At 39.0% G+C, this 24,415-nt stretch overlaps 1 protein-coding gene across 3 annotated transcripts in view; it reads right to left on the bottom strand.

Moving 5' to 3' along the window:
* Positions 1–24,415, bottom strand: part of macrod2 (mono-ADP ribosylhydrolase 2) — a 460,594-nt gene that overhangs the window by 90,537 nt on the left and 345,642 nt on the right. For all 3 annotated transcript variants that reach the window (XM_061836387.1, XM_061836389.1, XM_061836388.1), the window contains exon 10: positions 18,247–18,320. In XM_061836387.1, coding sequence (XP_061692371.1) covers positions 18,247–18,320 — 74 coding nt within the window. The remainder of the gene's footprint in view (positions 1–18,246; positions 18,321–24,415) is intronic.

The following is a 24,415-nucleotide window of genomic DNA, read 5'->3' as shown; positions in this document are numbered from 1 at the left end:
CATACAGATATTACATAGTGTACTGGTCGAAAGACGCAACCAGGTATGATTGGATAGTAAATCATGTAACTACACAGTGCCAAGAACAAGTGACAATTTTGCTATGACAACTCCACCTTTTCTCCACCGTTTAACACAAAAAATGTGTTTATGACTAGTAAATAATAATAAACAGCTTCTGCTTTAAAATAGTTCTCCATGTCAGTAATGGCATGCCTGTAGGATTTGGTAGATTTTGCGATAGCAGGACAGAAAGATTCAAAAGGATGCAAATCCATGCCTCAAATTTGGGCATATTTTAAATTCTGTTCAAGTTGGTAAAATGTAGAAAACTCTTAAATTGACTTCAAGCAAGTCCCTCAATTTTATGACAGGTGGTCAAATAACTTTGCTAAGCAGGGTGTATTTATGACATTAGTTACATCATCTGAGATTCAGAAACTAGGCATTTGAAAATATAATAAAAAAGAGCAAAGTATTTACCCTTATCAGGCACTGATTATAAAATTAAATAATCTAAATGAATGCCACTTAAAATGGAAATGGGCCAGAAAAATACAACATTAAAAAGTAATCACATTAACATTTGCAATTTAAATGTTTCAATCAGCACAATGATTGTTTGCACTCTTGACAAAAGGGTAAATGAGTTAATGCGTGTGGGTTGGCATGTGCATGTTTTATTGGGACACATTTACAACGAACATGATAAATGCTGAACCCATGGATAGTAGGGTCACACTTGTATTCAGCACAACATCCCCCCTGACTTTTTCTGATTTGCATCTAGATTGCTTTAATTATGAATAATAGTCAAGTTACCTGATTGGATGGCATAGTGGAGAATCGATTGACAAGCTTGAATAATAGCAAAGAGCACTCCCCCCGCCGCTTTTTCCTGCTTGAAAACCATATCCAGTCCAATATTTGGAGCACAAATACACTGACATGTACAATATGCGGAATTCTTTGCACATTTTTTAGTAATTTAATGACCTTTTTTAAAGGGTAAGACATCAACTTTGAGTGTACGAGTAAATGTTTCTAAAATTCCAAGAGCCTTGTAAGAAAAGCTTGAGAAACTGGCATCAAACCGCAGCTCCAAAAGTGAAGTGAAATGGTGGGATGAAGTGGCTACATTTTAATATGCACCGCTGTTGATTTCTTGGATAGAACAAACCCTAATTGAACCCATTTGTTTATACCATGTTGACGAGATAAAATTTTGCTTTGCAATCTTTTTTTTTTACTTCCTACATAAAAGCGCCGTATAAGAAACAAGACTGCAAATTACAGCAACAAAATAGTTCGTTATAATACTAACGCATTATTTGATCATCTATTTGATCTATTGAGTGTATTGCTGTACCTATTGTTGTGGCCAGTGAAGGTCTTCACCGAAGCCCGACTCGAGTTAGAGCAGATTGCAGCGTCCTTCACAACTTGTCACACCTCATCTCGCTGGCACGGGAATGCCACGGAATCAAGCATTTATTTTGCTCTCGTGAGTAACAACAATTTACGAAGAACAACCACACTATTTGCTTCTGCTGGCGTTTTTCGTGCTGTCTAACTGGGCCATTGCATCATCCTGACTGGAGCCCACTTCACAAGTGTATCCCGTGCCTGCCATTCCTAGTGGACTGAATCAGGCCATGATGAGTTCATTAAAAATCGCCAAGACTCCAGACATTGGGTGGAGTGATTAGTGTGATAAGCAGGCGATATGAGCTTAATGGAAGAAGAGGTGGTTCACCAAGATTAAAAGCCTTTTCCACATCATTGCCATTTTCCCTCCAATTCAGCAAATCACTTAATTGAATTTCTTTTAACTTTCTTTTTAATTTTCTCCACAAAACCCCTCCTGGATTTGCAACCGCACGATGAATGAGAAGCATTTTAATAACTTTTAGGCCAAAGCCTGACAACCGGGAGACCCTTTGTGACACGGCCATTTGAGAAAATTGAAAGTCTTCCGAACAGCCAATGTCCTGATAATCATAACACTAATACTATGAATACATGAATAATTGCCAAGTTTAATTTGATGGCTTGTTGTTGAAGCACTGCCTCTTAGCGTTTCTCCTTGTTGTCAAGGTAATAAAAGCTGTACTTTGCGTTGGCGCCACAGTAATGTGTGGTAGCCCAAGCAGTGGCTCATTTGCATGAAACGGGACAACTCCTTCAAAGCAGGCTAATTTCAGTGAGGCTGGAAAAAGAGGCTGAAAATTAATCTATAATTCTTGATCCTTTGGGTATTTTGATGAAAGTATTTCACAGGCTCCTCATTAAGACACCTGGGAACTGTTAAAAATTGTGAAAATGCAACACAAGCCTCCTTTAAATCAACAGAGCTCGACAAGCTGAGCAATTCTTGCCTAATGCTTACTGACTGCATTTCCTCATACAGCTGGCGGCATTTATTTACTTAATTGGAGAGAGTATGTGTCTAGTAAGGGTAAGGTGGGACTCTTTGATGGCTTTAAAAAAATTAAAAAAAAAAAATCACACCCTCAAAGATTTAAGTCAATGAAGTAAATTTTAAATATAAACTAACTTTACTAATTTTCTGTTAAGTGTTTAAATGTTTGTACACTGGAAGGAATGCTTGACGTTAATTGTACATTTAAGCTTTATAAATGGCATGCGGGTGGAATAGGGGGATACTGGTGTGTATATCTGTCTCACAGTTCTGAAGACCAGGGTTCAAATCCTGGGCCCACCTGCGTGGAGTTTGAATCTTCTCTCATGCCTGCGTGGGTTTTCTTTGGGCACACCGTTTTCCACCCACGTCCCAGAAACGTGTGGAAGTTTGACACTCGAAATTGCTCGTTATTGTGAATGTCAATGGGTTAGGTTTGTTTGTTTCTACAGTACGTGCCTTGTGATTGGCTGACGACCAGTTCAGGGTGTATACCGGCTTTTTCTTGAAGATAGCTGGGATAGGCTTCAGTACCTCCATGACCCTACTTTGGATAAGCAGTACAGAAAATGGATTGACGGATAAATTCCACCTCATCTCTGCTAGCAATTTGTATTGTGGCAATTACATCTCGAGATCTGATCAAGTTTCATCATAGAGCTAATTATCATCACCTAGTGGCACCATTATTTTTCTGGGGAAAAAGAGATAGTACTTATATGTGTTGTGGTGTTTATTAGTCCAGTGCATGATGGACCTGGCAACTCATTGCAGGAAGACACATGGTGTCTATTAAAACAGAGAGCACTATGAATGGCTCTCGACCGCATTGTATTAATGATCAATTCAGCATGTAATAGCATAAAACAAATAAAATCTGTTTGCACGTTAGAAACTGCGAACAATCAATTTAATCAAACCGCTTACATCAAGAGGAACAACAGGCTCGCATAGGCATGCTTACATGCAGTCACACAGCGTACTTGTTATAATCTTGAAAAGATCCTCTTTGTGGGTTCCATTAGCAAATGGCCTTCCTGATGAAGGCAGAGGATAAGCTGGTACTGATCGGCTGAATGCTCTGTCAGTGAAGCCCTTAGACAAGAGAATGTCTGAAGGCTCTGGGATGATGTGACGGGCTGAATCTGGTTATGGGCCAAACCTTGGCTGCTTTTTGAGGCAGAGAGGATAAATGAGTTGCTTCATCCCTATATAAGGTTGAGTTGTGTGAGTGAAAATGTTCTAAAATGCACACACAAACAGCCCAAAGCCTTTTGGAAATTCCTTTCCATCTTTCTGTCAGATGTGGATGAAAAATCCCTGTCCTCAAGCTTCACAATGCCAATACTGTAATGTCATCCCTTCACCATGAGAGTTTAGCAAAAGTGGGAAATTGTTTTTCTTTAAAACAAAACAAATATACATTGTTTTAAAGGACCTGTAGCATCTTGCTTATATTTTACTAACAAGTCATGTATGTATATACATTTCCAATTAGATGAATCAGTTACGGACCAATCAGTAAATAACTAATTGCCTTGACAACGACCCATTTTCATCGTCACTATCGATAAGCCGTCATGTCTTGGTGTGATGTCAGTGACAGAACTGGAACTCAAATTCAATGCATACCCAGTGTGAACAAAGGAATGTACTTTACTGTAAAATGCCAGTATTTTCCCTAAACTTTCCATATTATTGTTGCTGGGCGCAATACCACCCACACCTTCAAAATGACAACTTTTCAGAAAACAAACGAACAAAATAAAAAAATCTGTATCTTGCTTGAGTTTCCAAACACTGCCATCTTCAAGTCGTCAAATGAAATTATACAGTCATTCATATCTATTTTGCAAGCCGCTTATCCTCACAAGGGTCGACCGAGTGCTGGAGCCTAACCCAGCTAACTTTGGGCAAAAGGCAGACTACACCCTGGACTGGTTGCCAGTCAGTTGTGCTCACTGTTACTGGCACCCATCAAGTTTGAGTACTAAATGTGGAATCTCTCCTAAAGAAAACAAATCAAGTGAAAGACTTTTCTTTGAAGGACCTGTGGTCACATCAATCAATACACTATTACCCTCAAATTATTTTCAATCACTAATTAATTATGCTAAAACAAAACAAAATGAAACAAAAAAGAAATCGCAAAGTTAATACAGCGTTCATTGATGAAAATGATACAAATATTGCGCCGGCCATCTTTGCCCATCAGTGTAGTCATATAACCTCATGACCTGTCAACAACCCTTTAACCATGCACATTTCTGTGAAATTTAATAGAAATTAATGAGCACGCATTCCTCCCAAGCAGCTGCTGTCTTCCTTTGGCAACAATGCGTTACAGCGATCAATTTAAACGAAACAAGCCTACTCGATATATACTACCTCAGTATTTTCATTTGTCAAGACAAACAAAATAAACACATTCAGACTTTCAATAAAAATGCTAATTATATACCAGAACACATAGTAGTTAATGAGGACATGCCCTCGTCTTCTGCGACTGTCATCGCAGGCTGATGTGTTGTTTTCAACCAAAATGTGGGCCAGCCAAAATCTGCCTGAATATCAAATAAGTCATCAGAAAATGAGCCTAAAATTGCTACCGAGTCTATTTCGAGGGATTTTTCTTTAGACATCAATTTTATGTCCAGAGATACGGAATAAGCGCTGATGTACACAGCGCAGGTGAACTACGAACACATCTGAGAACACTCTAAGAGGATGTGTCAGAGTACAGAAAGTGTACTTTGAGCCATGAAATTCATTTCAAATACGACGCTGCATCAACCAAGATTGTGAGAGCCAGAAGATAGAGGACAGTAAACATTAAATGAGCCTTCAGAACACTGTCATTATGGACGATGTAAAGAACAATTTGTAACCATTTAAAGAAATAAGTGCAGATCATGCAATGCCACTTAGTTTTTCCACAATGTCCAAGTGAGTCACTGCAGGATGCCTGTATAACACAATGCAAGAATTTAATGTTCTGCATGTTTTTAGACTTAAAATGGAATTCAAATAGGGTTATGCGCTGAAAGACTAATTTATATGCAGTATATAACAAGAGTACTTTTAAAAATATTTATTTTGAAGTACTGGTATGTTCATGTGTATCAATCAAAGAAGTTAATAAATAAAATAAGTTATGGATGTCACAGTAAAACCTGTTATTATTATTTTTTAAATATTTGTAATAATAATAACTAATAATAATGATTCCATTATTATTAGTCTTTAACAGGATTTCTGAAAAAAAAAGTGAATTTTGCAGAAAATCCAAAACATTTTAGTTACCTGAATGAGATGTACTGCTGGCGATGGGGACGTGACCTAGCTATAGCAATAATAATAATTTAGAGAAAATAGAATAGAATATCAGAAAATAACTTTTTTTTTCTGCTAGCAGAACTCTCCAAATCCCACACCCTTGACACTTGAGAGGTAGTATATTTTTACATTTTCTATATAATTCAAAAGAGGTCCACAATGCTCAAATATGAGTTTCCACGGAAGCTCCAAGGGACTCAAATGTCATCAAAATGGGTATTTTCTTCAAAGACTTTCACATGGAAGAATTAAAATGGTTGTTTATTGACTTTATTACAACCATGGGGATTTAATTTGCAAAGATGCTTAATTCTAGTGGATGAACAGAAATCTTTGAGCAACAGAAAAATGGGCTTGTTCACTCATACATTTCAAGGATTGTATGAGATGGTGAATATAATACATGACAATGCAAACATTCCAGACAACGTTGATCAAATGTTGTACATATTGAGTGCACAATGGCAATATTCAAAAGTATTAGCAAAGGAATCAAAGCAATAACGTAACAACTAAACCTTGCACTTGCAACTTGATACCTGAAATATGACTTCTTTCGCATTTGCAACAGATACTTTCTACCGTGAGAAAGTCAGAAAAGGACATGATAAATGAAAGAAAAGCAAGACTACTTTTAGCTATGCTGGTTGAACAGGGACCGACTGGTGTGCTGCCAAAGTTGTGCACATAAATAATAACTCTGTGCTTTAGGCGATGAGAACACAGGGCTGGGCTGAGGACCTCTCTGCAGGACGAGAGCTTTTTAACCGCTTCCCTTGAATGACAAATAGGGACTCCAGAGTGATAAGGTTGGGAGCATCAAGTCCTCTCTTGAACAAGTTTGGAAGAAAGATGAATTTAGGGAGAACCTTTTCCACAGTCAAGGTATTTGCAGGTGAATCTCTTCAATTACAGATTTGAAACAGAAACGGACAATATTTCAGAATCTCTCTGCAACTATTCTGACATCACCAGAAAAGTAATGCTTAAATTCAGTTAGGCTAACACAGAAGGGGGGGAAGAGGTTGCTGGTCTACGTCAATCTGGATCCACGTGAGCAAGAAATAGAAATAAACATGACTGAGGCGCAAAGAAGCAATAAAAGACAGTGGCCTTAGAGAGTATAATGGAAAGGGACTTGTTTTGTCAGCCTCTCATGGTGCTAGAATGGCACACACTCTGTCGTGACAGTGTGATATTGGCAAGGTACCAGATTGATGAATGTATCAGCCACAAGTCAGCCAAAACGCTGCCCTTCCAAGATGCTGCTGTATGGAGACAGACAGTTCTAAGTAACAGAGAGTCACTATTTTCTCAAAGAAGTTCATGGAAAATGGCCAGCTCAATGTCATGACTAGTTCAGATTTAGCTACATCGCTGCTTGGAAAATTTGATTTTTTTTTTTTTTTTTGCATTTTATTGAGGTGACTTTGAGCGGCCCCTTGAGAGAGTGACCCACAACATGGACTGCAGCATCCTGATGCTTCTTTTTGGGCGTAAGGTGAAGGCAAAGGGAAAAAAGGAGGGCTTGGGTGGGCATTGAATAGATGAGGGGTGCCCTTTCCTCGGGCAGGTGACGACTTGTCCTAGACCACCTGCTGTCTTGCCAGGGCCAACCAATTAATGCTGCCCTCCTTTGATTACCCCAGGCAGCCTGGGCATACAGCAGTGAGCAAAAAAATATACAAGAATCTTTCCAACGAGCAATGTGGAGACAGCTCAGATGAAAGTTCATGTGTGGGTCATGTAGTTAACATACGCAGCCATTATAAACATCAGAAAAAAGCAAGCCTCTTTGCCTAATTACTTAGAATTTGCATACTAATTTGGCATCAACACAGTTGTTTGTTTCCAAGCTTTGTCAAACCTGCCCACATCTTCAGCATTTTCACCTTGACTGCAGTTATTGTTAGAATATACAGAGATTAAATTCAACTCTTAGACAGGTTGTCTAAGAGTTAGTATTTTGCTAAAAAAGCAATGGCTCGGTTAATGTGCACTTCTAACAACATGGCAGATATTTCCCAAATGTTTCTCCTACTGGGGTAAACTCGGAAAAAAATGGAACAAGACAGCAAAATCGTACACCATCTGATAATGTTCAATTGTCATTGTCAATGATAGTGAAGTTTATCAGAATTTCTTCTTCATTTTTCTTGCAAGTACACTAATTGGGCAGTACTCGATACACCATTATACAGGGAGTTGTTTGTAATATTTTCTCTTGCAAAATGAGATCACCAAAATATTTGATCCAATTCCAATAAGTCCTAAAATTACCAAGTATGAAGAAATGTTATTTACGATACTGATTGGGTGATACTGTGATCTGTGCGGTTAAGCAAAATGTCAAGGAACAGAAAGTACTTATGAAGTGACTGTCTTCAGAATGTGTTCAAGCTAAAAGTTAAATCCTGTATAGAATGGAGCACTATGCGCACCAAAATATTGAGTAAAAATCCCCCTCTCCACCCATATGTTGGCATTAGAGCTTGTTTTCTTGGTAAAGTTGCAGGTGGTTAAAACAAAACAAAACAAAAAACTGTTTATACCATGAAAACTTTAAAACGCATGAAACCCAGCCACTTGGTTACAACTTCTGCTAAATACTCTATAAAGTCATATAAACTCAATGGACACCGGATTAGGTAGAGAAATCAAACCAATGTCAAAGCAATTCTACTCAACTTTGATCTATACTGTTATTTTTTATTATTATTACTATTATTATCATTAATTTTATAAATCTAGAGGTACATGTACAAGTGTGATATGTGCGCAATTCGGTCATTCAAGAATGTGAAAATGTATGCTGGAATTAAATGACTGTTGATTTAACATACACATTAATATGCACAAATGTAAGGCCTTTATCAAGTACTCTAAACGGTGCACACTTTGTTTATGCATATGACCATCGGCAAAAACGTGCTCTGATCAAGTAATGTATGCTTTGAAATAAAACATTGACTTTCAAATGTGCCAATGCCTGAAGCAAGGCTTTGAGACTGATTTGATTCCCCTTTGAGATGGTGTGAGGTATGACCCATTCCCCCTAATAACATGCCAGAGACTGCAATCACAAAGCAACAGCGTAGGTAATCACTGCGGTGGGCTCGTCTCCTCCCCCCTGAGAGGAGTACAAAACCTCTGACATCGGTAATGTCTTTTCTTGCTTGTGTGTTTGTCATACAGAAAAAGGAGTGGACAGTTGGAGTGGAAAAAGGAGTTTTGCAACATGAAATCCATGTGGTAAGTCAGGTTGTATGTTAAGAGGGGTCTGCATGACTGCTGAGTTGCATCTTGGATTTGGAAGAAAACAAAAAAACAAACAAAAAAATACATCTTAAACAATATTTTTAAATGTGCCAAACTGATGAGAGGGAGGTTACACGCTGAACTGGCCACCAGACAATCCCAGGGTACAGAGAAACACCCTTCACATTAATAAAAGCATTGTCCCCGAATAATTTGTTGTCACTTTTCAGTAAGGACACCTCCAAATGTTTCTTGGTTCTTTGCCATTTCAAGTTCTTGAACGCTTGCATGAATCCTTGCAACAATGGCATAGTGATTCTTTTTCTTTTCCTTTCGGCTTGTCCCGTGAGGATTATGATTGAGACTCCATTATCCAGTTTAAACCATAAAAATGCATCCTTCTCAACAAATTCTGTGTGCATGGTTACACTCTTTCTTTCACCAAAACTAGCTGCCTTAAATAATGTGGGTAGCATACTACAGTGTAACATTCCTTGGTAATCATTTAATTTTAAATCCTACTCTACCTGAAGGAGACAACATCATCACAAATTATTGAATCATTAACCATAGGCAAAAAGTATTTAGTCATCAAGTCAAGTTGTCAATTTCATGACATTGATCCGAAACACACTGCCCGGGCAACGAAGGAGTGACTTCGTAAGAAGCATTTCAAGGTCCTGGAGTGGCCCAGCCAATCTCCAGATCTCAAACCCATAAAAAAATCTATGGAGGGGGTTGAAAGTCTGTGGAGCCAAGTGACAGCCCCAAAACATTACTACTTTACATTAGATCTGCTTGAGGGAATGGCACAAAAGGCAAGCAACAATATATGAAAACTTTGTGAAGACTGCTAGAAAACATTTGACCTCTGTCCTTTCCAACAAAGGGTAAAAAAAGTATTGAGATGAACTTTTGTTATCGACCAAATATATACCCCACCATACTTTGCTCATAAATTCTTAAAAAAATCAGACTGTGATTCTCTGGATCTTTTTCTCATTTTGTCTCTCGTAGGTGAGTTATACCTAAGATGAAAACTACAGTTTTTTTCTCCTCTTATTAGTGGGAGGTCTTGCACAATTGGTGGCTAGCAAATACTTTTTTTGCCCCATGGCATTGCATCCATTGGCGTTTTCCCTTTATAGGCTAACAAAACATTGCTGTGAATTGGCGAAAAAACAAAAAAGTCCAAATGGACTGTGGTTTATCCAAGTTTAGGGGTGCAGTAACGGTGGCCAGAATTGTATACACAGAATAAACTTTGATTTATGAATATAAAGTCAATAGCACATGGAACATGTCAGCTATCGTTTGTTAGTCACACAAACGGATTATTAAAAAAATCAATCAAATGTCAATATATCAAATGGCCCCATAGCTCAGTGGTTAGCGCATCGGTTTGGTAAACCGGGTGTCGTGAGTTCTTATCTCACTGGGGCCTCTACTCTCTAAGAGAGTGTCAGGAAGAGCATCTGGGGGTAAAAACTGTGCCAAACATATATGAGCGTTCATCTGAGATGACACGCTGTGGCGACCCCTAACAGGACAAGCCGAAAGAACCTTACTGTCATTTAATTAAATGACAGGAAAAACTATTGAGACATCCTGCAAAGTTTACTTTGTGACAATCTATAATAAAATTGAATTGCGCATTGGACACTTGCAGGATGATGCTGTGGACACACAGTATTGATACTGTATCAGTAGCTGACCAGCAGCTGTAGTCCCTATTGTTGCTAAACCGAGAGTACATTTGTTGTAGAGTTTAAGGCCAAATTGAAATCGCATCATTTACAAAACCTGTGGAAACCAAGGTTACTTGAATGTCTCAGACATTGTGGCTTAATATCAGCTCAAGTGAGTGACAGGATGTTGGAGTGCTCATAATGGTTTCCATTCACTATCTGTTTCTGCAGGCTATAGATAGACCAACATAATTAATGGCTGTGACGAGAAAGCTAGTAGTAATGTTTTTTTTTTTCTCTCCGTGTATGTCTTTTGAATTTGAAACTTGATTGAACAGTTTTATTTCTGCAGTGTCAATGGTTAGCTCATGGTATTACTGTATGTTATGATAGAAAATACATAAAATATTTTGAAGTAAACATGAAACACATTTTGGCTAGGCTTAGGAAACAAAAGCCCTGTTTCCACAGGGCAAATATGGTTTGGTGCATCACGTATTTATTTTCTCCAATTCCACTGAAAATGGTCGCAAAATATCTGGTCATACACCATGCTTTTTTTGTTTTTGCTTATGTTCATGAAAAAAAGTAATTTGGTTTTAATATTTACAGATTTATTATTCAGGGTTTGTTGAATTAATTGGGGACTTACACACTCTCGTATTCTGATGATGTCATACAATATTGTAATCGACCAGACCACACACTATGGTCCAAACACAACCCTGATCAAGCACTTTAGTTGAAAATTGTACAGTGGAAAACTGGGGTAATAGTATGAAAGGTTAACGAGGATATATTTGTAATTGTTTCAGTTACCCTAAATGCATGTTTTTGGACCATCACAGTGCATTCCCAAGTTTGATACTAGAAATTGTAAGTATATGAAATATGTTACAAATGACAACTGCTCAAATGAAAAAACCTTGTTTTGAATGAGTCTCAAGTATTATTACACCCAAGAATTAACTATGATCAGGATCAAACGATGACCATTTTTCATCACACACAAGAAAAATCTTGGGCAAAAGACAGACCAATATGAAGGCAACGTCTTTCCTCGGTTTCTAGGGTGGGATACAATAAATAATGATAACAGAGTTGACGTTTGACCATAAAAAAAGAAAGGCACTTTCTCACTCAAATCTTATATATCTTAACTTTATGCCGGAAATGAAACACTTGTGATAATCACAAGAGCAAGCGTTCAGGTCGGATAGTCCCAACACATACTTGTTAGCGTTTAACAGTGACATATTTTATATTCTGCCCATCGAGGGGTTTCCAAAAAAATTGCAAAGGAGTACTTCACTAAAGGTTAGTCACATGCTAAGAAATAAAGGAGGACAGAGCAGTCTTGAAATATGCCCCTCGTGACACACCCTGTGTTTACTGTATTTACAAAGAAGTACAGTTATACACACACATACTCACAAACACACACTCCTCCACAATCAAGGTCTCCATGCATCAGCATGGGGTGCAGTAGTGTAAAATTGTGTTCAAAGAGAGTGGAGGTGCTGGTTGGAGTTTGATGAGTCTCCTGTCCTCTTCTGAACCAATGGCTCGACCCGCTCTTGCTTTATCACAGTGTGCCAGCCCACTGTTATCTGAACTACACTAAATCAATTAGCATCTCATTAAGATAGCTTTTTCCAGCACAGTAAGTGTGGAGGTGGAGCTGCATTTAAAGGCCATCATATTTTGGTATTGGCGTGCACTGGGTAGGGCTCATAGACTCACTTCTATAATGTAAAGAAGCTGCTGGATGAGAGGACTACAACATTTGCGAGAATTAAATATCCAAAGTCTTTCCCAAATCAAACAGCTTTCACTATAATTCATATGCGAATATCTTAATATCGCAGAGCCCAATGTACAACATAGTAGTTTGTTTCATTTTGAGTTCCGGTTCAATCTTCAATCTCCACAGCATTTCCAATTATTACGACAAACAACTTTTTCCTTAGTTTTATTCTATTCCCTGGAATTGGCTGGCGACCAGTCTAACCGTGCCATCTATAATATATTATTTACATACACTTTATTTCAGAAGAGTAAAAGGCAAAACAGTTTGTGATTCTTAAGTCAATATTATTATTGTTAATCCAAATTGTAAATGGAGATTCAGTTTCTGAAGCCTAGCATGATTATAAACAATATATGGGAGAGCTGTGTTATAATGTAACACAGAGAACTTTTTTGTTTTCCAAAATAAAATGATAACTCGTCAACCAGAGGCAGGGGTGAACAGACTTACCCAATTCACCCCCACTAGTGGTCTACAACAAGTCGGCCAATGTAGTTTAACTATCCATGTATGTAACTACAGTTTATAGTAACAATAACAAAAGTTAAGCTACCATGGGTGTTTGTATCACTAATGGAGGAAAGCCCCGATCCTTTTAGTTGGTTCGGTGTGATGGTCAGCAAAAACAACACAGAAGATAGTTGTCTTTTGAAGGGAAGGCCAGATAGTTTAAATGATGAAAAAAAAAGTAGTGAAAAGTTAGCAGCTACAAGTAGAGTTTACAGCTATTTCACATACCGTGAAACAATCTTATGAAAAGGTTTCTCTAACTAACTTATCACAAAAGGCAGAGAATTAGACATGAAATTTCTGCTTTAAGTTGTTGCCTGGCAAATTACAATAGAAGAAATCGAATACTATGAAAGTACCATTCCCCAGATTATACTCTGTTACAATTCTTGCTTCTTGCTTGATAGAATCACACAATCATTCTGTTATTACCAAAGCAACACATTGGTCTTTGGACATGATTGCGAGATAAAAGCTTTAATCCCCACAAAAAGATATTTCACTCAAGGCGCAATCAAATATTTTCCTGATAAATGTTGAAAATACTGTCACATTTACTGTTTGTGATAAACTTTCTTCTTTATCTTCCACAGAACACATTTAATCACAGCCACTTTTCATCTTCAGATAGCATAAAGCACTACAAAGTTACATTTTAGAATAACTTTCAACAGAAACCATTCAGTAATTGAATCCATATCTTCTTCAATCTATCCCAAAACTGATGTGAGTTTCATTTTTAATGACACAAAAAGGAGGTCAGAGGAATCAGAAGGCACATATCATGTTTTTCAGAATGAAGCAGATCATAAAACCTTCAGATCATAAAAGTCACAAAGTCCCAGTGCTGCATCTTTCGGCCAGAGTCACTTATGTATCACACTGCATAAGATGCATTGGGTGTAAGAGAAATGTAATTGGCTGACACAAAATTAAGACGAAGAAAAGAGAGACTGTCAAAATGTGCAGAACCGCTACTCCCAAACAGAGAAGTGTTTGAGTTTCGAGCTGGTTGTCCCATTTCAAACTCTGCATCACGTACAGTATGTGCATGCAGAGCCAATGGTAAGTCCTGCTCTCAGTTGCTCATCAGACCACATGTGCCTGATGCTCTCAGTCACAGCAGAGAATTCAAAGGATGTAGACGCTGACTTCAAAAGAGCCATACCAGCTTTGAACGCCAACGTCAGTTGCACAAATCATCAGTGGGATGCATCAGCATCCTTGAGGCACGCGTTTTGAAAATATGGCACTTCTCGCACCAACAGATGACAACCCTTTGGCACAAACTTCTCTGGATCCAAGAGACGACAGCGGCATGAGGAGGACATATAGCGCCTCACAACCTCGTTTATTTTAACCCTTTAATACAGGGCCAATAAAAAAATAAATACAATAAACTGACAATTATTGTCATACTGTACAAAATGGCAAGAATATATTTCAATATTCACAGTACTCTCTTTCTCTTTTCTCTTTATTTATATACAGTCAATAGTACAGTTGTAGATTTAGCTAATTGATTGGTAGGAATTCTTTGGTTGTAATGGCTACATTCGGAAATTCAATCTGACGCTCTCATTGTGTTCTGGGAGTGCAGTGTTCGGAGAAAACATTTTCTATGAATTTAGGAATGACCGTGTTGGCCATTTGCAGCGATTCACCAATGCATCCGCCATATTGAATGTGTCAGTTGTACTTGTCAACATCTCGTCCCACCTGACGCTCTGGTTGTTCTTTCTCATCATCAGAGCAGTGGTAGTGCACTCTGCCATTCTCGGAATATGGTGCTCTGAATAATCGGACAGTAAACAGTATGAGTATACAAACTTTTTTGTATGTAGAGAGTGTGCTTGGAATGTCTTGCTGAAGGGTTCCTCAACAGAGGTGAGGGAGCAAACCCACATCTATGGTTACAAAGCCACATCCTTCAGAATGAGTTCCTGCCACTTTTGATCATTCACTTGATGCTTCCCAGTTGTTATACGCACTCAATTGGGTGCAGCCTGCACAATTTAATGAGCTCTAAGAGCTGTATTGGAAAGAATATATTGTTGTTACACTTCACATGATTTTTCAGATCTTTTATTAGACTGTAATATTTGCAGTAAATATATATATATATATATATATATATATATACTGTTAGAGGCGGACACATTTTTATAAGTGTGTGAATGGAACACATGCAGTTAATAAGTGTTTGGAGCACATATGGTTTTACCCATTTAGCACAGCCAAGGTGAAGCTCGGCACCAAAAATGTTTTTTTCTAAGAAGGGCAAAGCATACAATACAGTTTAATATAAGAAAACATCCATCTTAACTCACTGACAATAAATGCCTCAATTTAGTATAGCTGGCTTCATCTTGTCGAAACAGACGGAGTCCTAAACTAATCTCCATTCACAAATTGTATTGTATTTATTCACTTGGCATGTGTCACAAATCACTTTTAATGCCCTAACATAGATTTAAGATTACATTTAAATCTGGTGTGTCGAAAGACAAATGGTGCAAATATAAACTGATCATTCGAATACAAGCAGGAGAGTGGAAAACAAATATTCCGGGTGCATTTATTAACAATTTACAACTCAAACTGAAAGAAAGGGAAATTGTCAATCTTAAATATTAACTGTATATATGGGTTTTTCCTGAGTGGACTGGGGTAGCTGAGCACATTAATGTCTTCTACAAACTTAGATTTGCGTCAGAGATGACATCTATTGGGCTGTTGAGGCGCTAAATGAAAAAGCTTAGATACCCAGAGCACAGGTTGTAAAATACATTTTCATGTACAGATTAAAACAATATCAGGCAGAATTAGAGCCAATTAGATGGGAAAACAAGAAATAACTAAGACCAGATGAGTATTGAGTTATCAATGACTATTTTGTTTTTTTTTAATCTATGAGAACCCTCCACTCTACCCAAAAATTCTATTGCACATACCATTGCAGAGATAGAGCTCATTCATTCTTTAATCTATTGTGATCTGAAAAATCATTCTTGCACTCAGGTCTCTCTAGATTGCCACAGAGATGCTATTTATTCTTTGACAATGGCAGCCTGGGTGCGACATTGCTGCTCTTTGGTGAGTGCATCAGTGTTAGAATGCTGGCACAGGAGATAAACACAAGGCTAATCAATCTCACACTGTTCACGACTTTTCAATTCCAGTCTTGGAGAAGCAACAACACACTGGAGGACAACGAAGTCCTGATGTTACCACATTTTTAAACGTCAAATACATGTTTACATGCATCACGTTGCTGTGACCTCAACATCAGATCAATATCATACAAATTCTTCACTCACTAAAGAGATGCAGATACAATATGCAGACTAGAGAATCGAAAAGACTCGGCCACCCAAGTGTGTCAGATCCTCTCCGAGCCTATTGTACAGATTTTAAGACACAATAGCACAGCATTTCCCCCAAGCAGTGGCCTTATTGTTGTCCTCAAATGAATCATCTCTGTGGACACTGTCCACATTAGCTCTTCAGCATAGCACTCACTAAACTGCAGATAAACAAGCAGGTTAAGTTCTGCTGGTCCTTGCATGATTAATACTTATTCTTCCTACTTCAGTGACAACATTTGTAAGGCAATTATAGACTACATATCATTGAGTGAAGGATGTACAATAACAGCACTATGCTTTTGTTTGGACTCAACAAATGACTTTACAGTGTGCCTGATAAAAGAAACATTACCGATAACTGAATGGACACAAGCTGCAATGATGTACAGTTCTGCTCTTCTTAAAAGGAACATACAGCTGCATATTTATTGTGCAACACAATGTAAACGCTCCATATGTCACTATGCACATTTTGTTTATTGAAATGTAAATGCTTATGGAAGTGCTTATCCAAGCTGATTTTTGGGTGCGAAGTAAGATACACTCTGGGCTGGTCCCAATTTAATTGCGAGGCACTAATAGACATAAAACCAATCACAATCACACTCACACTCAGACCTACTGTATAGGCAATTTAAAGTCTTCAGCGAACCCAACAGTCATGTTAATAGCTTGTGATTCACAGTCACCAGCATGCTATATGAAAATGTGTTATAACAGTGTGTCAACAGGTTCCCCAGATGCACCTTACAGGAATCATCAGGCAGAGTCTTGTCACACGTCACTTACAAAGCGGCCAATTTTGGAACTAACAGACTTTGTCAAGGGCAGATTGAATGACAAATGGAAACTCATTTTGGATTCATTGCTCAGTCCCGATGGATTGTGTTAACCGATATCCACTATACTGGGGACTGTTTTATCGAAGTTCCACTGTACATTCCAGTATACGTTGATACATTTTCTAAAATGCTTATCCTTACTCGGGTTGTGGTTGAGCCGGAGCCTGTCTTTGCTCTCTTTAGGTGATAGCTACGGTGCACCCTGGTCAGCAGCCAATTGTATGCCACAGATAGTGAGAAAGCCATTCATGCTCATATTCACACTTAAAGACAAATTAGAGCCTTAATTGGAGTCAAAATACTCATGTATGTCTTAAGAAGGTGAGAAGAAGCTGGAGTACTCTGAGGAGACAGACACAATCCTGCAGTGAACATGCAAGTAACTCGAGAAGGATTTGAACTTTCAATCTCAGAGCTGTGAACTGAACCATGTCACGATTCTTCCTCCATGCTGAGTACTGTATTATATTGTTGTATTGTATTGTTACAAAAGGAATTTCATCAACTCACTGGTAGAGTTGTCATTCCAAATGACAAATATTTTGTAGAATGAAAAGGGATCGTCTAATTGCTTCATTCATTCAATTTCAGAAGCTTTTTCACTTGAGATAATGTGTACTGCCAAATAAATCACTTTGTACAATTTCTTTAAGTAGGATGAATTTGTCATGTCCTGACTACGAGACTTCAGTAATTCATGGAACAAAAACCCATCATAGGTTATTTCATCTGATGTGCTTATGTACTTGAGTTTGCTCATAATCCTCAGCCAAGACCAATTAAAAAGTTAACAGACCATTTAAGGTCTGATTAGTCTCAGACCGGCTTTTAATTTGATAAGGAATGCAGACCTCAAACTTGATGGTTGATCAAGCGAGGCAGATAGATGAGATGTCATAAAGTACAAGGACGCGTGGAAATGAGTGTTTTGTGTCACTGTGCTGGTCCAATTATGCTCATTTACGACAAGTCAAAGAAAACAGATACTGGGGGATACACAAACATGTCTTACTGTATTAGGATTCTCCTCGATCCAACTTTTAACTGTGTTCAGGGCAATGTCACCTGCAGGCTCATTGGGAAAACCTATGAAAGGAAAGACAAACAATGTCAATAAATGTGTGCAATGCCTAGCTTTTTTTTTTTTTTTTAAATTGTATCATTCTATTTCATTGAACTGATTTTCCTATGATGTTCCAGCCTCAAGGCCACATACATACCGCAAACAAAATGCAATTTGAAGTGATGGAATTGAAAGTGGAAGTGAATAGAAGAAATGGAAAAAAGAAATATACTGTATGTCTCTCTTAATTTTGAGCAAGCCGCCAACTGCGTAAAAGCCATGGTTTGTTTGACTTAACAAATTGCATGAATTGTATTACCCACCCTGGGTTACACATCCTTTAAAACCTGGCTGATAACAACATCAATACTCAGAATGCGGGGAAATTATGTTTGCAGTGTTGATGTATTTTTTTTTTTGTCACAGGTGATAATTGGCATGGCTCATTTTTGTGACAAACCGTATCAGATCATCCAGAAATTACGAAGCGAGCAGTGATGAATCCACCTTATACCGGCATCATTTTTGTTTCTGACATTTCACAAATGTTTACGAGTGGAAGAGTTGTCCCCACGGCCTCTAACTTTGTTTTTGTACTTTTCTGGCACCACTTTGTATGCTAGTTTGCACCTGCCTTTCAGACGTGCAATTTAAAGAGACAAAATCAGTTTGCCTCTGTTTTGACAAATCTCATTTGGTGTGCTAAATTCATCTATGTACTTAAAGTCCAGCTCGAGTGCGCAAAATGACTGCAGCAATTTTGTGCATTTGCTAGACACAATTCTAGCTGCCCTACTTGTAACTGCTTCCACTTCTTGTTTGCTTGAGCAGTCAACCTAACACCCGTTGTTGTACACGCAAGCCTGTAATAAATCAGGCCTGGAGTGTTTAGAATGGTACAGACTTCATATACTACATCTAATGAAAAATAACTACAAAGGCAACCAACCAACATGGGCACTTCTCCATATAATAATCTCCGAATAAGAGACCAGAGATTGTGAGAGACACTCTCTTTGCTGCCATGACAGGGGTCAAGACCTCAATTTCAACCCATATCAACTGGTACAAGGGCCATGTTACATTCGTAGGTGGTTGGTTATTGCACAGGTCACTTTCTCAGATCTGTTTTTTTCTTCCTGTGTCATGGCCATTGATACAACATTGTATGACCTATGAAATGGGTTTGCAAGTGTTGCAAAGACATTTTAAGGTGAATGTGTGGAAAAACGAATAAGCGAAAGCAATCAATCCTAACATGTCCTGAATGATGTCATCTCACACGCAAGAGATCTAGAGGTCAAAGTCAATAAATAACTGTTCTGTAAAGTTTATAGACTTGACAGCAAAAATGAAACTACAATTCACAGAACTCTCCGCTGTCTGACTAATAGGCGTTTGTCTTCCTTTCAGTGTTTTTGCCCCTTTATTTCCGTTTTTGCCTCTCAGGAAAAATTGAGTTGCACTGAAAGTGGTAAAGACGTGTTGCTGAGCTCCTCTGCAAGCAAGATGTGAGTTGCATGCAGGCCAGCAGTGACAGCATTTCAGCTCTGAGGCTGCATTAGGCTGCGTGTTTGCAAATCGTTCACTGAGCGTTCAGTCCTTAGTAACTTGGCTGCAGGAACTTTGCACTAAGAACATAAACCAGCACGCCAAGTCAGTTTCTAGGCCATCCGACTCCTCAAGATGTACTTTACTTTGTAGCATGATTACCATTTTATATATTGTGCACAAAATTAAAATTTTATAGCAACATTTCAACCTGCACTGTCATGTAGTATTGGCAAACAGATGTGAAGAAAACAAAAAAACATGGTAAAAAAAACAAACAGCTGTCTAGGAAAAGAGTGTCATTAAAATAAGTCCAGAGAGGGAAATTGAATGAGTTATAAAGTCCACATTTGTGCTCACTGTGTAATGCGTTGAGAAAAATAAAGGGAATTAGGCTGAGACATCCTGGATCTAGCTCACACATAATAGAACATCTGGTCATCGTCAATGGGCATGGATAGACTGAACCAATTCAGTGAGGAGTTACTTCAAGGCTCTTTATTTATTTGATAATTATGCTGCTCATATCAGTCATAGTATAAAACATGAAGTACCAGGTGCTTTGAGTAAAACAGCTCACGCATTTCACGTACGATTTGATAGATTAGTCAGGCTGCACAGGGGCTGATAACGTCTGGAAAATTTCAATGACAGCTAAAGTTTGGTAATTATGGTTTGGCAATTCATAGGAATTATTGCTATCTGTCATGATCCTGCCACTCCAGCACGAGCTGTGCGGGTGCCCGCGCAGGTGCGCTGATTGGGAGGTGCACACCTGCGCCTCATGCAGCCTGATTATGCTATGGATTTATATGACCGCGATGACAACTGGCCGGCGCCAGTTCGTTGATCTTCATGTCCCGTTCATGTGCTCCGGTATCCCTGATCGAACCTGTGTGTACCGACCTTCGCATGTTCTCCGACCAACCTTGTAAGCCTGACTCCTTCGTTACTTCTGCCTGCTTTGATTGTTCTCCTGTGTACCGACTCCTGCCTGTCTGCTCTCTTTGCCCGACGTCCCAACTACCGCTGCTGCACCGGACTGCCTTGCTCAATCCCCTACCTCTGCATATAATAAACGTTTCTCCTTGAACTACCTGGCATCTTCCGAGTCCTGCATTTGGGTCCTACTCTCGTTCCGATGGGACGTGACACTATCATGGTGTCATCTATGATATAACAGGTAGTGAGATGGATTAGCAGGTTTGCCTTACTATCAGGAGATCTAGGTTTGAACCTCCACTGGAATATTTTTGTGGGGAGTTAGGATTTTCATCCTGTGTCTGGATGGGTAAATCTTTGCATAATAGTTTCTCAGGCTCCAGTTAACCTAGACATTAAATATATTACTTGAAAGTGATACTGGAGTAAAAGTACAAGTATCAAGTATGTACAAGTATGGTAGACACACCAACATGCATTGTCTAACATTTAATGTACATAACTATTGGAAGTACAGCAAAGTATTTCTAAAATAGATAGTGGGTAATTTTAGGTTAGATTTATTTTTATTCAATAGTTAGTTAGTTGGTAAGGCATATTTAACAATGGAAATACGAGTCGGGTATGCTTGGCAATACTTGGGGAATATTGGAGTACTACATCCTACAACTGTCCATTAAAAATTAAAGTGTTAGTAAACTACACCGCAGGATCTTTTAGTGGATTTCAACACTGAACACCATGCTTAAGAGTAAATTTAGCTGTAATTTGCAAGAGTACAGTTTTTTTTTTCCAATAAGAGCACTCAGAAATAGCAAAAAATTTCCACACACGATAATGTTACAACTTTGAGTCAGAAGACATTGGTGACTAACCATCCATTGACCTTTCAACACAAAGCCAAGCAGCAGGAGCCTATTACAATAATAATATTTATGTACTAGGCTGGGCTGCTGAAAAGTTATGTAATGTATTCACCTCCATTGTTTGTCTACTGTTCAAATGAAGAGACATACTGTACAGTATATGCATACACTATTGCCTAATTTTTTTGACAATTTATTTATTTATGCTATTAACTGTATGAATACTCTACATTACTACATTACTACATTGTATTTTTTGTCACGGTTCTGCCGTTCCAGCCCTGGCTGGTCGTGTCTCAGCCCACCGGCGCTGATTAGGAGGCGCACACCTGTGCCTCATCCTCGCTGATTCCCCCCGGTATTTATAGGACCCAGGGGACGACTGGTCTTCGCCAGATCGTCGTAACTTATGCCCCCTTCCTACACTCCCGTACTCTTGATCGTCAACCCTGGTGTACCAACCTCCGCCTGTCCTTCGTCCGTAAGCTTGACGTCTTTGATACTCCTGCCTTCTCTGATCGATCTTCCGTGTACTGACCCCTGCCTGCCTGTGGACCTGCTCTCTACGCCCGACGTCCTGATTACCGCTGCCCCACTTGACTGTCTGCCTGATCCCCGACTTTGGACCGAATAAACCCTTTTCCCGAACTACCTTTGCATCTCCGGAGTCCTGCATTTGGGTCCTCCCTCCGTACCGATGGGTCATGAGATTTTTATTGTATTCAGTACACAACTGTTTTGTCTGACTGGTCTCTGTACCAGCAAATTTGCTTAAAGTCAACATCTTTTGTTAAAATTTTCAACATGTGTGCGCACATGCACATACATGCCTACACATGCGCACACACACACAAGGGACGGAAATCTATCTTTTCAGCATCACAGACCTGACAGTCCAGCATTAGTATATTCACATACAGTACCGGTTCTCTTATGTTCTCTTGTTTGTCTGTCATACTCATGTATTTCACTCTCAGCCTCCTTACTCTCAGAATCTTTATGCGTCTCTCTTTCCTAGACAGCGTCCTCTTCTTTGACACCCAATGTTTCCCAAGTCTATTTGCGCGTTCTCTGTTATGCTCTTAATTTGCTTCTCTACAGCATTTTGGGCAACATCATATGGCCTTGTGTCAATGACTGCTTCATTGTCATTTATTAATGCCCTTTTGTCTCAAAAATGGAAAACAAATGGAGAGGAACCAAGTATATAAATAATATTAAAAGGCTAATATTGTAGGTTTGCTTATTTTTTGTTGTACTAAGATTAAACAGGCTAAGCTAGAAACGGGTTGAATGTGCCACTGTGAAAAAGCCCCTGGGTCCAGTTGGGCCCCCTCAGTAAAATTGCTCCAGAACCACCATTGAGTGGTGCGGGAAAAAATAGCAAACTGTATGGAAATGCATTACGTAATATTAGCAGAGAAAATACTATGTAGGAACGACAGTACAGTGCTGATTATTAAGTCCAACAAAAAATAAGAAGACTTTAATACACCCAAAACACCCATCAATCAATTTTCTTAGCCGCTTATCCTCACGAGGGTCGCAGGAGTGCTGGAGCCTATCATCAGGAGGAAGGGTACACCCTGATCTGTTTGCCAGCAAATTGCAGGGCACATCGAGACAAACAGCCACACTGACAATCACACCTGGGGGCAATTTAGAGTGTCCAATTAATGCTGTGTGTTTTTGGGATGTGGGAGGAAACTGGAGTGCCTGGAGGAAAGACACGTAGGCATGGGGAGAACATACAAACTCCACAAAGGCGCGTCTGGGATTGAACCTGGGACCTCAGAACTGTGAGGCCAACAGTTTCCAGCTGATCCACCGTGCTGCCCATGCCCAGAACACATCAGAATAAACTCTGTAACTGCTCTTACATCTCCCCACAAAAAGACAAATGGAGCAACAAAGGGGAGGGGCAAGTGAAAAAGATCTGATCTTACTGGACTCTTGATTGACAGCAGATATTAGAAAACAAACCAAGCCCCATCCACATAGATTCAGGTCACTGTTTAACAGTCATTACACGCACTTTGTGCTTTGCAGTCCAGTCATGATATCAAGAAACAATTCCTTTGGATTTAATGTTGGAATATCGAGTTAGAAATATCGGTAATATATATCATACGTACATTTTACTTAGAAAATGTTAAAGTAGTAAAGATGAAACTTGTGAATTAGTTACTAACAGGAAACATTTATCTAGTGGCATTACGTGGCTGATGCTGTAAAAGGACCCCATCACAATGTTCTGGTTGGTAAAAGGGGGTGCAAATGGTCATGCACATTCAAACCCTTTTCCCCACCCATTCATCATGAATACCATGGTAGACTGAGAAAACAAAAACACTCAAAAATCACAGAAACAAATGTGGACCTGCAGTTGCTCCTAAGTGGTCCCTGCTCAGTTCCCTAAAAAAAAAAAAAAAGAGCACTACGTGTACCGGACTTACAGTATTTTACTCATTCTCCTTTCGGTGTTTGTGTAGTGTGAAGGTTTTTGTGAAAGTTCATCTATCAGGAGGTGTAACGCTGTCGTCAGTTGCAGTGATGGTGGGGCCCTCCAGGGTCTCTGTGCTCCTTGGATCGGTTCTGTCATATGTTGGGAATGCGACCGGCTCAGGGAGATTTGTCTTCCTGAGGTGCACTGATGGAATATATGCCATGTTGAGGCGCTGATGAGGACTCAGGTGGTACAATGTTATTTCTGCTGAAGGCCTCTCTACTTTAACACAAAGCACAGAACAGCAAACAGA

This window comes from Syngnathoides biaculeatus, chromosome 12, assembly GCF_019802595.1.
Source record: "Syngnathoides biaculeatus isolate LvHL_M chromosome 12, ASM1980259v1, whole genome shotgun sequence".
Lineage (NCBI taxonomy): Eukaryota > Metazoa > Chordata > Actinopteri > Syngnathiformes > Syngnathidae > Syngnathoides > Syngnathoides biaculeatus.
This window is presented reverse-complemented; position numbering and strand designations above follow the sequence as displayed.